The sequence below is a fragment of the Perca fluviatilis genome, chromosome 11 (genome assembly GCF_010015445.1).
Source record: "Perca fluviatilis chromosome 11, GENO_Pfluv_1.0, whole genome shotgun sequence".
Lineage (NCBI taxonomy): Eukaryota > Metazoa > Chordata > Actinopteri > Perciformes > Percidae > Perca > Perca fluviatilis.
Genome location: NC_053122.1, coordinates 10,102,025 through 10,118,319, shown reverse-complemented (window position 1 = coordinate 10,118,319; position 16,295 = coordinate 10,102,025). Strand labels below are relative to the sequence as shown.

Sequence of the window (16,295 nt, the reverse complement as noted above, 5' to 3'; positions counted from 1 at the left end):
ATTTTCCGTGGCAATACTGCATTGATACACAGACGCCAAGTATAGATCTTTTATTATATATGTGTTGGTCAGTCTGTCTGCTTGACAATCCCATTTTGCAGCAATAAAATTGAAGTGAGATGAACAAAGAGAAACATTGATCTTTTTAGATAAAACTGATGTTCACAAAGTTTCCTTTTGGGGACATCATTTGAAATTGGGAAAAATTTGAAGTTGGAAAAAAAGGTACAGAATTGCAATATATCGCAGAATATTGTAATATGTTTAAAATCGCAGTATCAAAGTATCGTGATGATATCGTATCGTGAGGCCTCTGGTGAGCTAGAAAACCAGCACACTGTTGATTTTCTTCGTGCAGACTTGTGTTTGCACTTCTCCAGGTCCAAAAACAACCACCCATCAAGGTAGACACGCAAACATTACCGCTCCTATAAAACTGTCTCTTTTGGATATATTACTCCACGCTGCACCTATAACAAATAGCTCTGCTTGCTCCCAATGTATGTTCACAAACAATCTTTTTAAAAGATTATTTTCAAGGTCCGCATTGCTCAAAAGAGAGAGCTTGCGAGGATTTTATTTTTTTCTTATATGGCAGGCTAGATTAAAAGCACAGTGTATGCACTGCAACCCACCGAGGTAAAGCGAGGCAAATGTCAAGTTTCTTTAAAGTCCCAGTGGGAAAAGTGTATTTATTCATACTGTACTCTACTGTATGCCATCTGGACTGGGTTACAGGCTGGTGTGTGCTCTCCTGTACTGTATGCTAGGGTGTAATTTCCACAGGGGACAGTGGGGACATGCCCCCCCCACCACACTTTTTAAAATCCTGTTTGTGTCCACCCACTTTCAACATTTTTGATTCTATAAAATGATTCTCTCATGTCTTGGCGATCTGCCCCTATATTAAACAATAAAGAAAGTAAGACATCTTTTTCTTATACATTGTTTATTCTTTCTGGCAGAATTTATCATTATGTTCAACTTAATTATTTCCTGTATTTTGTATCATCATAGTCCCTAAATGTATGTAGAAATGCAGGAAATGGGATTCAAATAGAAATAACAATTCTGGCTAAGGACCCCCCCAGACCCTCTGTTTTGTGATGTCCCCCCCACACACACACACACACACTTCTCAAACCAAAGACTGTAGCTGTAGACACCCATGACTGTAGGTGTGTGTGCGTTTGTATCACACAAGGGTTAAAACTCCTGGTAATTATCATCTGTGTAGTAAAAAGCTGTTGGATTTTTTGCACAAAGGGGCTCTGACTCTAGAATATGAAGTGGTTCAACACCTTTTTTTACCACGTAATTTAGTTCTTCTCATGGTTCATTTTATTTACCTGCACATTTAACAATCGACATGCCTTGACATGGTTAGTCGCCATTCACCCAAAATCTCCCACCAGGCTTTTTTCATTATTGAATGCAAAGCGGAACAGTTTTGTTGAAAATCCACTCGAAGAATACAGTCCAACAAAATCCTATTATCCCCTGTGTCTGGTTTCACCTTGTTTAAATTTTTTTTTTTGTTGTTGTTCCTCCTGACGACTGAAAGCAAAAGCATAACCAAGTGATACATTTTTTTCACATTGGAACAGATCTGTTGGTTCTTATGGAATGACAGCAGGTGTGTGGGTGGGTGGACAGCGCTTTCATGCTTCAACTTAAATAGCAAATCTGATTGAAATGAGTAATTGCTTGGTGTCAACTTTGTGTGTACCTTGAATAAGGTACCATCACTGAAAACGCTGTATGCATAGGTGAGATTGAAAAATTTTCTAATGCTAAAAGGGACACTGGGGCACCTGATTGCTTGGAAATGTACTTCCTCACAAAGCCTTGAATGGTTCTACATGAGATTAGGGAAACACAAAGGATGCCTGGGAAATTGCTTTTACCTTGAGAGAAATGTTCGATTAGTGGGAGTAGTTTTTATAACATATTAGCTGCAGGGAATCTGAGAGAAAACAGCATCTAGACAAAGCCTGCTGCAGTGCAGGCTGTACTCAGTCTAAAAAAGAAAAAAATAGACGTCTGCATACTTAGATGCAATAGTTTTTATATTTATTGGCAGGCTTCATCACAGCAAACACGGATTTTAAATAGTAATGTGGCATCTCATAACAGCATAAGGTCAAAAACACATTGTCTGCTAAGCCTGAATTAATTAGGAACTGAAATCTTGCTCCATTTGATGCATTTGTGTCTGGGGAGAAGCTAATGAGTGACTGTTGCACAAAAACAATCCCTTATCTTTTGCAAAGTAGTCAACAATTGTAAATAAGTACATGGCTACCATTAAGATCTGTTTTCCGCATTAGTTAGTCTTGTTTAAATCCATCCAGTGATATTTTTTTGCAATGCACTTTGTACAAATTCAGCTGCACACTGCTTCTCGCGCCTATTTAACAGCATGCCTTTAGTCAGGTTCTGCAGTTTGGTCTGATGCGAGCTGTTTGCCAGAGAAATGAAAAATGATGTATGATATTAATATGAAATTTAAGAAGAATTCAAAAGTTGCAAAACATTTGATATGGTAAGTCATATTTAAAGCAGTGGGAAATAGGGATATCCTTAAATACAAATGCTTGTGATATAATAATAAATCTAGTTAGAAATGAACCATTATAAACCAGGCAGCTGCCCCGGCGCCCAGTACAATTGCAATGAGTTGTAGCTTACTATGAAGATGATTGGCACCTTGCCTTAAGTATATCTTGATGTCCAAAATAGTCAGGTTATGCCCCAAGTAGTAATTGTGCAACCAATTTGTTAGTAGCTGATTCAATTGCAAACTTACAAGTCCGACTCAATGGATTTACATTGCTGGTATAAAGCCTGACGTTCTGCCACCATCTCTGTTTTCTGTTTTGCAAGGGCACCATTGTGGGATTCCAGGGCTTAGCACCGTCCAGAACGGTTATGCTTGGTTTGAAGAAATACAAACAAGCCAGAGCTTTTTTTCTCCCCGTATCTCAGAATCGTTAAGCAGTGTAGCCAGACCAGACTCCAGCACTGAGGAGATAGGTCTGGCAATGTGAGACTACAAACTACTGTTACTAGTAGGTACTAAGCCTCTAGCGCTGACTTTATACCCTAACTTAGGAGAAAACTTACACATAGCTGGTGCCACCCAGTGCAGGTCACAGTGGCAGCAGGCTAAGCTAGCCAGCCACAACCGCCACCTTTTTCTAAGAAATCCCAAAACATTTCCAAGTCACATGGCATATTGAGCCACCTCCAGCATGTTCAGGGTCAACCCCAGGGTCTCCAACTAGTTGGACATGCCCAGGAAACCTAATTATATAGAAACAAAAATTACAATGTCAAATGGTCAACCAAAGCCACAGATGTTTTATGAAAATGCGAACATTTCAACTTGTATACTTCTAAATCTAAGGGCAATGCCACTTTTTTCCATATTGCATGTATTAACAAACGCCCCCAAATTGTTTTACACCAGATGTCGTTTATCACAATAACTCAAGCGGAATCCACGCTTGAACCTTCATTTTCTTCGCACCACTAGTTTCCCCTAATGACAAAATGATCTAATTAGATCTAGAATTGGATATACAATATGTGTTGCATGTTAATGATGTTATGCAACAAAATAGATTTTCTTAAAACAGTTCAACTCCTTAATGCTTTAAGATAAGCCCATACCAACCTTGTGTTATGTGCTTATAGATTTTGAGATACTAGTGCAGTGCCCGTTGATGCTCGAAGTTTTCTCCAGAACCATTGTAACCCTAAATTACTCACAGAAAGACCCCAAAGCACTTAATATGCAGCTTAACTGTATACTACTGACAGTGGCGGAGTGGCAATCGGGAGAGTCAGGACTTTTCCCGGTGGGCCGGTAGTGTTTCGAGGCCGCTGCCCGGCCCCTGACCGCTGGTCAAACTGTGCAGCCTCTGCTCAACCCGTAGAGCAGGCCGCAGCAGTCTCTTATTTCAATACAAACACAGGCTAATCAGAAAGCACTAATGGTCACAACCATGTCTAGGATTTTCAGAAATATAGGGGGATCAGTGAGCAGCCCCTCCCCAAATGGCATAGCCCTGGTCGGCCTATGACGTAAAGCCATCGAACACCTCTTTTACTACTACCTTTACCTAACAGAGAAATGTTACTGGTTACGTTGCAGATTCAGATTTTACTCACTAAATATATCAAATAGAATATGATGCATTATTATTCATTAAACTATCGAGCATAATATTAGAGTAAACAATTGAATGCATGACTTTTCTATAGTTTTACTTTCAGAAAAAAAAACAAAAAACATTTTGAGTTTGTATTCTACCACTGCCAATACCAGCATTCCCAGTTGGAGAAAGGGTCTTGTCTTGTCATGGTACAAAAAAAAAAGTTGTTGATGAACATATTTTGTCATTATTACTTAAACAAAATGAACACTGCAGCGCAGGTATTATTTCCAAACAGGCATAGTTGCTTGACATAACCACCGCGGGTACAAGTTAAACGTTAAAGCATGGATTTAATTAGCGCAGGAATTTTGCCGACAGTAACGTTATTAGTGTTAAAGTCCTAATATTCTGCTCATTTTCAGGTTCATAATTGTATTTAGAGGTTGTACCAGAATGGGTTTACATAGTTTAATTTTCATAAAACACCATATTTTTGTTGAACTGCACATTGCTGCAGCTCCTCTTTTCACTCTGTGTGTTGAGCTCTCTATTTCAGCGATAGAGTGAGACATCTCACTTCTGTTCCATCTTTGTTGGGAGTTGCACTAGGACGTATCTAGGTAGGGAAAACTAGCCATTAAGAAGTATGAGGGTGTGCCACGCTAGCAGCTAGGCGAGCATTACAACGTGTGTTACAAAGTGACGCACGTTCGTCACAGAAGTAACTGTAACTGTTTGGAGCAGTCTGTGAACAGTGTTTTCTGTTGGAGATGGTAAGTCCCTTTGGGGTGGACTTTGGTATTTTTTACTTTGTAAACCTATTACATGCACAAAAAAAGATATATAACACAATAAAGGAAAGGGAAAAAGCCAAAAAGCATAATATGAGCACTTTAAGTTAGTTTGGCAAACTTACACAATGTGAGTTGCAAAACATACATGGTGAAATGCAGTTAGCGGAGGGATTCATTTCCAAATGGGCGTAATAATCACCGGTAAGCCGCAGCGGACGACATGCTTGACTGAGAGCCGTGATGCCCTGAAGCCCCTTCACTTAGTGTTTTTTTTTTATCTTTATTGTGCGGTTGCTTAGTTTTATTCGCAGTTTATTTATATTAAAGTGTCACTTTTCCAAATTGCACCAAATTCGACACTGCACATCATTGGATTCCGACCAATACCCTGCCAAGTGTGAAAAAGAACGTAAGACAGAAACACACACACACAAAAAAAATGAAAATGTCTATTTTAACTTTCTCTTTTATCTACATGGTTTAAAAAAATAAGCACTGACTAAACAGCATTGTGAGAATGTGTAGAAAAATTGCAGGGATAAACTTTAAACTTTGAGGAGTTATCACTCCTATACAGGGCCAGAGCCATGAGGAAAGCCAAAGCTATCCTCGCTGACCCGGGACACCCCTTATGTTATGAATACAGGCTGCTGCCATCTGGTCACAGGTACATGGCACTGAGGTGTAGGACAAAGAGATTTAAGAGCTCATTTGTCTCTGTTACCATTAGTCTCATTAATACCTTGACGTAAATTGTACCGTATAAATATGAAAATTAGTACATCTGCATGTTTGTGTGTATGTATACTGCTGTCTTTTATTCTCTGCTGGCTGTGAAACAAATTGCCCCCAACGGGGATAATAAAGTTAACTTGAATTTATAGTAAGATGCAACATATGTTTATTATCTTTTATTCATTCCCATTAGCACTAATAATTCAATATCACATTGAAGATAACACATTCAATAAAAATGCACATATAAACCTAATAAGCTTTCCTTCTTGAAGAGTGAAAAGGCAGTAAATAGTCCAGTTTTTTAGCAATTCCAAACACCCAGTGTTTTTGCACACCCACCTACACACACACACACACACACACACACACACACACACTCGTGCACACAGAACAACTGCAAAGACAACAAACGCAACCCCTCCCACTTGGAGAGGAGCAGCCTTTGCATGTTTCTGCTAAATGAGGATCTCTGGTATGCAAGCCACCTGCCGCGCCGTGTTCTGCCAGATCAACTCATCACCCAAGAGGAAGCGACACTGAGTGGGATGTACTTGACCCGTGTCCATGTACGCCTCTGGGCTGTGTGTCGCTGCAGCACCGCGTAGGAGGGAATGAAATACATTATCTTTATCTCCAGCAAATAAAGAGGAGAAACTTCAATCACACGTTAGACTATAGTTTTGTAAGACGGAAAAAAGCCCCTCTTTAACACCTGTGTGAAATCTGCCATTTGGAAATGAGAGTGGAACTGTCTGTGTATGACGCACAGGAAGGGAGAATATTTTTAACACAGCACTGCCGGTTTCCAGAGCCAAAGTCAGCACGGCAACTGCAGCCAGACACTTTTCTCCTCTATAAAACCTTATCAAATTGTAGTAAAAAAACAACATTTTGTACAAATGAACATTTTCTATTGACTGATATACTATATATAATGATATAAACATAAAGTAAAAGCGTTCTACTCCTAAAAATAATTTCAGCACTGAATTTACACATTTTGCTGTTGCTTGAACTTTATAGGCATCAGAATAGCAGAAGAGTTGTATTGGATTGCATTATATTGTAAAAGTGCACATAATACCCACCTTGTACTTTAAATTACATTGCTTGTTACATTACTTTTTACATTATGTCACATGGCTGTATTGTTAGGGAGCATGCAGGCTTACCCATAAAAATGGTTAGTTGTACTGGGCCTTCAGATTCAGAGGCATATCTATTCATATCCAACTCTGAGTGAATCTTAGTTTGAACTTAAAGGGAAGACAAGACAGCCTTTGATACATGCTGCATCAATAATCGCCATTAGAAGGTAATAGCTTAAATGATGGTCTTTAACAATTTGTTACAGCAGTAATCGCAATATGAGTGCTGAAATAGGAAAAGTACTGCATAAGGGAATGTAAAAAAAATATAAAATTTTGGGGTCATAAGAAAACACTGCCATGTTTGAATAATGCACATTGTTGAATAAACATTAAAAACAAAATGGCCCAGGTTGAATGATCCACTCAGTGAAGGGCTCTTGGGAGTTTTCAACAAAGGCAGAGACGGGGGTGGCAGCTCTCAGGTGGATTATCATTGAAGTTCCTCACATGAGTTACAAAAAAGCCCAGCGTGTATTCGGTGTAATGCAGCTGAGCGCTTTCTGCTCTGAAGCTTTCATGGTTTCTGTAAACAAAGAAAGTTGCAATGAAATTGAACATTGTAGACTAAGGGGATATAAATTATGATAACAATCAAAACAGAGATAAAGTAATAACTAAGAATTATACATACATTCTTGCATGAAAGTGAAACTTTGGTGGAAATGTATTTAAAGTACACTGTTAGTTAGAAAATACATCAACTGTGACTTCTCATGTTGTGCCATTTGCCAAATGAAGCTTCATAAAGCTTTATGAATCCATTTTCTTTATTTTCTGAGCCCACTAGATGGCACTCTCTGTTCAACAAAGGGTTGAAAGCACGCTGAATTGCCATTTTTGTTGTTGTTGCTTAAAACCAAGAGCGCCATCTAGTGGGCTCAGACAACAGAGAAAATGGTTCACGAATTCAAAAGAAGCTTTATTTGGCCATCACTACCATTTGGCAATAATCAAACTTCCTGCTTCCCACAGCGTGTGGCTGTAATATGACTTTTCCCCAATAACTTCATCATTGAGTATGTTTACATGCACACCCAATATTCCACTATTATTCTGACTATGACAATATTCCAAATTTGATTCAGGTCATGTAAACAGCATATTCCATTTGGATATTCCGAATAAGGCCTTTTTCCACATATAGCATTTTCTGATTATGACGTGGGATATGCCAGTATTATTCGGGTTTAAGAAAAAAAAAGAAAAAGAATATGCGTCTCAATCAGGGTTTTTACAGCCTCTTGGCTGTTTGCGGCTTATGGTCAGCTCTGTGCGTTGCTATGGTTGCTGTACACAAACTAATCAGCCAACAGTTTGCAAGGCTGTGGACCCGGTAGAGATGCATGCCTAAAAGATAAGGAGAAACTCAAACATTATCAAAGACTTGGATATCAACAGGTTTTTGGATATGCGGCGATCTTTTCAAGAAGCTGGTTGAAGGAATGACAGAAGAAGGCTGTGTTCGCACGGTCGAACAAGTCCGCCACCGGTGGAAAACACTGGAAAAAAATCAAATTTTGCATGGCTACATGTAAACGGGAATAGTAGTGGAATATTCTCTTTCAATAGCCATGTAAACAGCTTAGTCGGAATATCGTCTTTTTCGGAATAAGGGCAAAAAATGTAATAGTATGCACATGTAAACATAGTCATTGTTGTGTTGTCTGCAGAGACCAAGCAAACTTTATAAGAAAACACAGAAGTTCCCTCTAATAATACAAACATGAACGATATTGCTTAATGATCTGTAAAGGTATATTGAGACTGCAATTTGCAGTCCATGTCTATTTGCTCCAAACAGCCAATGTATGCACTGTATAGACGTTAGCTGTAGCTAGCAACAAAGGCCTACTGTGTGTTATTTTCTTCTCCAGACATTTTGTCACCTTTTCTCGCTCTCTCTCCATATGTTTATGTTGTGGAATCATACAGCCTCAGGATAAGTTAAAATTGTCAATTCAAGTTGAAACATTTTCTACATCTTCACTTAAATTTACAAGACCAAAAGCGAATATGCGCATCCACTTGCATCTTTGCATTGACTTTATAAGCAACATGCTGCCTTAGAAATTCCCTTTTAGTTCAGTCTGAACACACTTTAAGAGGCTGAATTTAATTTGACCAGAGAACTGATTATGTTGCACAGTCAATACAAAAACATGAATGAGATGCAACAGTTGAGACTTTTCATTATGAAAGCAGAGATTATCTGCGTCCACATCTTAAACAACTACCCAAAACGGCCTCCCTCCCCTCCACTAATCTCCCTTTGCTTCTCGCCTTTATGTCTTTCTAATCTTTAACTACATCTTAGCGACATCTCCCTCTGAGATATTGGAGACATGTTTGAGATGTGTATCTTTTTGCAGCGCCTTGAAGGCTAACTTCCATTTCTTTTTTATAATAGATGCAATCTTAATGCAAGGCAGTGTGTGAAGATGTGAGGAACAAGGCTATTTTAAGAATGGCAAATTTGTCCAGGCTGCATCATTTGCCAAATAGCATGATTTAGCTTGAAAGGCCATAGCTATCTTCTAAGTCTAATTGTAATATATAGAGCAGTCATTCTGAAAATGAACTATTACTCTTTGTCTTTCTTTCCTTCTCTGGTTCTTTTGTATTTATACAATCATGTTCTTTTTGTCTCATGCTTGATCTTTGAACATGTCAGTCTCTCCAAACGTTTTGCCCTTTGTCTCTTTATCTTCGTGACTTTAATTTTCTCCATCTACACTTCTCTTATTAATTTGTCTGCTCTTCTTCATTTTTCCTCAACTCGCAGCACTACAACAGATGCCAAGTAGGAAATTGTTTATGTATCGTCATTTCCATTTTACATTCCATGTATTATAGAAGCACTAATGATGTTTGTGCTACGGTTATTCACTTCTTTATTCTCTCCATGCAGAGCGACAGATCGGTATGGGTGAATAAGGGTGTATGAGAGAGTACATGAGGTTGTTGTAAAAGACACTTGTCACAGCTTCAGGATTTGCCGGTTTGGACGCAAACGCAGAAGGAGAGATGAGGAGGTAGCAGGGAGAGTTTCAATGATTTAATTATGAAAATAAAATCATAAAATTAACACATCCTCAAATACTTCAGAGGGCCAAAACTGCAGGTGAAGTGCAAACAATTAACAATTAGCATCTTACGTCACTGTTTTACTTAATACTCTACATGAATATAAGTAATAAGTACAAGGTTGTTCACAAAATTGTTTCAATATTAATATCATATACCTATTGTGCCAAATTGAATATTAAGTAACACACAGTGAGGTGCTATGAGAATGCTGATGACAGAGTGAACCAAAACAAAAGTTGCAGACAAGACTGCTAAACAATGAGCTGGAACTCGCTATAAAACTTTGTAAAGCAGAAGGGAGCTGCAGGTTCAGGTGATAATTCTCTGTAAGTAGCTACATCACTACAAGCTTTTTCACATTGTCATATTGTTGTTTGATAGATTGTGCATCAATTACCGCCTCTTTAGTCTTGTCACATCATAAAACCCTGCCCTTTTGGAAGGCACAGGCAAATGATGACGTCCTGCTGACAGAGGCATCAGATCAGGTTCTATGTGTCGTTCGAGAGGGCCAGAACAAAGGAAGTATTTTAGGCGTGTAATTTGGAGGGCTTATTGGATGAAACTTTGAACCACAGCTATGTTTTAGGTGTCCTGCCAAAAATTTTGCTGCACACCTCTCAGCAAGGCTGGATTACCATCTGGGCAAATGCTCGGTTCCCTGAACATCAGAGGCCCAAGTTGCAGGTTCACTCCCATCGCGTTAAAATGCAATGTTTGGTCAGGTGCCTTTGGCATTTGATATTGACGCAAGAAGTCTCCTTTAGTGTCACGTTCAGACGCGCTTGGTCGGGACTCTTGGGGTCACTATTTGACGCTCTGGTTCGGAGCGTACGTTTAACTGACATGCGGCACGAGAACGAGACAGGTTTAGGATAAGATTGTGGGTGGGGTTACAAAATGTATGTTTCTGTGACACATGAGACACGAACCCCAGACTCCTGGGTGCAAGTCCTGTGTTGTTTGACTCACTACTCACTACTGTTGTACTGTTGTCGCTCATTATGCTACATCATCTTACAGCGCTGCGGCCGAGCTGCTGCTCTGCCTGCCGTGTCCTGTACAGATGCTAAAGGGGTGATTTTTTTGCGTCAGTTTCTGACACTGGGAGCCGCTGACCAAGCGAGTTGGGAGTGAGAAAGGGTTGGTTCATTACAGTAGTTTGTGGTGATTTTATTATTTGTAAAATGGTAATATGTACCAAACAATGATAACTGAAATCAAAAGGTAGATCCTGCATTGTTTTTTTTTATTTTTTTTTATATTGAAGCCCTATTTAAAGAGGAGCCTGTCAAAATCTAGACTTAAAACTATTTTTAATTCAGTAGATACTAAGTTTACGTGGTGCATAGTCTCAAATAAATAATCAAACTACCACAGCTGTTGACATCAAACCTGAGGCAGGGTAGTCTTCCAGAATAGGAGCACTTGTTGTGTCCTTGACATACTGTATGTTCAGTTTTTGAACATGAGTGTTTTAAGGCAGAATACTTACACAATGCAAAGAGAGTGGGAGGAACTGGGGTCATAGGGGCTTAAGTTTGGCCTGGGGACAAAAAAACAGTAATGATTTGTTTTCCATGGTTATGATTTAAAAAAAGATATTTTAAAAAGTTTGCTTTGCTTCTTGCTTTCCGTCCTATTAATCAGAATAAATAAATCAGCTAATCATTTAAAGAAGAGGCAATTGTAATCAACCAATGTAACTTTGCCTGTGGTGTGACCCTGCAAAAACAAATCTCATGAAGCCTGCTCCAACATGATGCACCTAAAAAATCTGTTTGTTTTTTTCAAACACTCACATACAATGGTTTTTATCAGACCAAGGACTTGGACTTAAAGCAACCTTCCCTTTGTACTTTTAAAAGTTTAAATGTTCTTTCACAAACACCTGCGCTTGCTCTCCGTCACTTACATTTTTCACCTCTCTCCCTCCCTCCTTTCCACTGTTCTCCGCGAGACAGCCGGTACATTGCAGGCAGCTGTGGCCGCAGGTGTGGGAGTGAAGCAAAAGATGGCGATAGTTTTCTCTGCTGTCAGAGGGCTCTGCCACATCCAGTCCTCTGCCTGCCTTCACACGCTCCGCCTGCCACAAGCTGTGTGCTTGACTGCCAGAAATGGGAACAAACATCTGCCTCATTCACTGCTAATGTTGCATTATAAAAAAAACACATGTATTTTAAATAGATCTGTCCTTCCTCTGTTTCCTAGGTAACCGAAACAAGGACGGGCCCTCTCGGCTGCAGTAACTACGACAGCTTGGATTCAGTTAGCTCGGTGTTGGTGCACAGTCCGGAAAATAAGATCCACCTAAAGGGTAAGGCTGCCCACACACGCGCACACACACACACACACACACACACACACACACACACACACACACACACACACACACACACACACACACACACACACACACACACACACACTCACGCACCATTTCTCACGTATTTTCATCTTAAATCTATGTGCACACACAGACACAGTCACAGTCCTGAAGAAAAGCTCCACTGAACACACACACTGCCGCCACCACCATCAACCACCCTGCCTGCCAAGCCTCTCACCCCCTGTGTGTAGTAGTTGGCCCGGATGACCCTTTACTTTACGCTGCAGTAGTTTATATGTCTGTTCTGCCTGACTGGCTCTCAATCTCATGGGGAATCTGTTATCTTACCAGGCTGTAGATGAACCGTGTCTGGCCACACTGACCCTAAACTGACCCCACCAACTACACCTGGAACACTCAGTGCACAACTAAAGCTGAAGTGGTCATCCACAGATAGCCTTCTTATTTGAGAAAAATCTATCACCAAATGATTCTGATGAGTGATATCGGTGGAATAATAAACCTCTCTCTGACATCCAATGGCTTCAAATAAATGTCAGGCTTAATAAGGCTTAATAACATGTTGGCTTAATAACCTCATTCACTTTGTAACACATGGTGCAATTCAGTTGAATGTGCAGAATTTGAAGCAATAGCCCTTACTAAAGCTACTGTATTTACTGTGTGGCAAACAAGCCAGTGTCACAGTGTCAGCCTCTAGTTTAAAACTGTTAACATTCACCCATCTTCTATTTCAAAAGTAAAGATCTATTTATTTCTCAGAAGAGTGATAGTTTTGTAATTCATGACTGTGATACAAGTATAAAAGAACCAGTGTTGTAATGTAACTACTTTTTCAGGTAAAATGTAGTGTAATGCGCTACTACTGAAAATTTTGTAATGAAATGTAGTTCCTTTTTCAATTCGGTGCAACTATACTTTTCCCAGGGACAGATTTGACAGCGACACTTCCTTCTCAGCTGGGCGCTCACAAGCGCCACACGTTACGTGACAGAGGCTGATAGCAGAGCTGCCAACGTTAACTTTTGAGAGTGTTTTAAAGGTCCCATGGCATGAAAATGTCACTTTATGAGGTTTTTTAACATTAATATGCGTTCCCCCAGCTTGCCTATGGTCCCCAATTGGCTTAAAATGGTGATAGGTGTAAACCGAGCCCTGAGTATCCTGCTCTGCCTTTGAGAAAATGAAAGCTCAGATGAGCCGTTCTGGAATCTTGCTTGTTTTGAGGTCATAACAAGCTAGGTTACCTCCCCCGCAACCCATGGGAGAGAGACATCATGGCTTTCAAATGAGAAAAGTGGCAGTTGGTCAAGGCCACACCCCCACCCTCCACCTTGCCCCGCCCTCTCTCCTCCTCAATAGCTACAGACACAGAAATGGCACATCCCAAGGAAAGCTCATTTTGGGACTGGCTCTAGTGGCTGTAATTCTGCACCAAGGATGAATTTCGGAAAAGAGACTTCAGATACAGTATTAGGGGACCACTAAGGTCTATATAAAAGCATCCAAAGAACACCATGTCATGGGACCTTTAAGCTTCGTGGCTTTTTGCTAGACGGCGCTCTGAGCGGAGAGCTACGTGACACATGCCACTACATTGCTGAGGACTGGCGGTTAAATCGGCCGTCCTACAAACAGAGCATGCCAGGCAGACGCAAAGCTGACAACCTCACAGATGGATGCGGTGGAGATGGCCTCATACATAGGCTACACGCAGCGGACCGCTGTGGATTTGTGTCGGTCGCACGGACACGCAAGGACTTCCAGAAAACAGGCTGCATGTGTCTATGACAATGCACGGACCATCGTGGCTGCGCGACCGGTACAAGTCGATACAGACATTACATACACACTAACACCGTGTAACGCCAATGACCTGCCGATGTGCATTCAACCCGCGCTTGACTCGTTCATAATGAATCAGCCGTCACTCTGTGAGTAGAGAATCCAGTCTGCAGTGTAGTTCAGACACTTCCCTGATAAACCATATATTGGCTTTATGGTCAAAGACAGTTTTTGTATAATTAACTTCAGTCTCTGCTTTTAAAAGTAACGTAAAAGTAACGAGTTACTTTCCATAGGGGTAACTAAGTAAAGTAACGGATTACTTTTTTAAGAAGTAAAGAGTAACGAGCAAACACTACTTTTTAAAAGTAACTTCCCCAACACTGAAAAGAACCCATTGTTACTATTTTAGTTTAAAGAAAATGATCTACACACCAAGGGTGACATCTGCAGTTACGGACCATAGTTTGTTGGAGGAAAGGTAAAAACTGTGGTTAGTGGGCAGAGCGTGTATAATAAAAAGTTATACTTTATTAATCCCGCAAGGGAAATTACAAAATATGAAATATAAATAAGGGTATAAGCTATTTAAGATTAGGCTACACTAAGGAGCAGTAATTAGCATGGCCAATTCAAAGCACTAATGGCCATTGTTGGTAATCTGGGAAATGAGGGTGTGCCTGTACTGGATAGCATCTGATGTATTCTGCCACGCCAGCATCAGCAGCTCTGCTTGGCTCCTATTGAAGCAGCCTAATAACATTTGGAAATAACTAATTGCCTCACTGGTCTATCAGGCTCCTCTTTATGCGCACACCTGACATTATGTCCAAGCTCAAGTTTTGGTCAGTTCCCAGCGACACAGTTTAGTTCAATAATTATGCACTACCGGTCAAACGTTTTAGAACACCCCAATTTTTCCAGGTTTTTATTGAAATTCATGCAGTTCAATGTCTTGTTGTACTCTGAAATGAAAGAATAGAACAAATGAACAATTTAAGTTAAAAAAGAAATCATGGAATCAATTTATGTACCAAAATGTATTCTAAATTTTTTACTCATCACTTTGGCAGATATAACAGCTGAACACACTCGTGGCATTCTTTCTACAATGGAAATCAAATATTCTTCAGAAAGTTCTTCCCAACTCTGTTGCAGAAGTTCCCATAAATGTGTGGCACTTGTAGGTTGCTTTGCTTTCACTTTTCTGTCCAGTTCATCCCAAACCAGCTCCATGGTGTATAAGTCTGGGGACTGTGCTGGCCACTCCATGTTTTTAAGCTTACCATCTTGTTCTTTTTTCCTAAGGTAGTTCTGGCATAGCTTGGACTTATGTTTTGGGTCATTATCTTGCTGTAGGATGAACCCCTGACCAACTAGGTGCATACCAGAGGGTACTGCATGGCGCTGCAAAATGCTGTGGTAGCCGTTTTGGTTTTGGGTGCCTTTCACTCCGTACAAATCACCGACAGTGGATCCAGCAAAACAGACCCAGACCATCACGCTTCCTCCTCCATGTTTGACAGTTGATGTCACACACTGAGGAACCATCCTTTCGCCTACTCGACGGCGTACAAAAATCCTGCTTGATGAACCGAAGATTTCAAATTTTGATTCATCAGTCCATAGCACCTTCTTCCAGTCTTCAGTAGTCCACTGACGATGTTTCTTGGCCCAGGCAAGCCTCTTTTTCTTATTCTGATGTCTCAGCAGTGGCTTTCTTGCTGCAACTCGACCTATCAAACCTGCAGCTCGAAGTCTTCTCTTTCCAGTTGAAACTGAGACCTGCTTATTACGACCACTATTAAGCTGTGCTTGAAGCTGTTGTCCTGTGAGCCGCCTATCACGCAAGCTGTTGACTCTCAGAAACTTGTCTTCTGATTCTGTTGAGGCTTTGGGTCTGCCAGACCTCTTCCTGTCAGAGTTTCCTCCAGTTTTTAAGTGCCTTTTGATGGTGAAGAATACTGTACTCACTGACACATTGACTTTCTTCGCAATTTCTCTGTAGGAAAGACCAACATTCTTAAGTGTTATGATGGTCTGTCTCTCTTCCATTGTTAATTGCCTTTTTTACACTACTTCCTGCAGTACAATACTGTTCAAATAATGCTCACGAGGGTACGGTACCACAGTGTGTGTTCCAGCAATACTTTTATACAAACAGAGGGGGTTGTAAGTAATCCAGACAAGTTGGAACACCTGTGGGAATTGGTAGCACCAACTTTCA

At 40.3% G+C, this 16,295-nt stretch overlaps 1 protein-coding gene across 1 annotated transcript in view; it reads left to right on the top strand.

The window, feature by feature from the left end:
* Window positions 1-16,295, top strand: part of brinp2 (bone morphogenetic protein/retinoic acid inducible neural-specific 2) — a 226,393-nt gene that overhangs the window by 148,759 nt on the left and 61,339 nt on the right. The window contains exon 5 of the mRNA XM_039816764.1: window positions 12,145-12,250. Coding sequence (XP_039672698.1) covers window positions 12,145-12,250 — 106 coding nt within the window. The remainder of the gene's footprint in view (window positions 1-12,144; window positions 12,251-16,295) is intronic.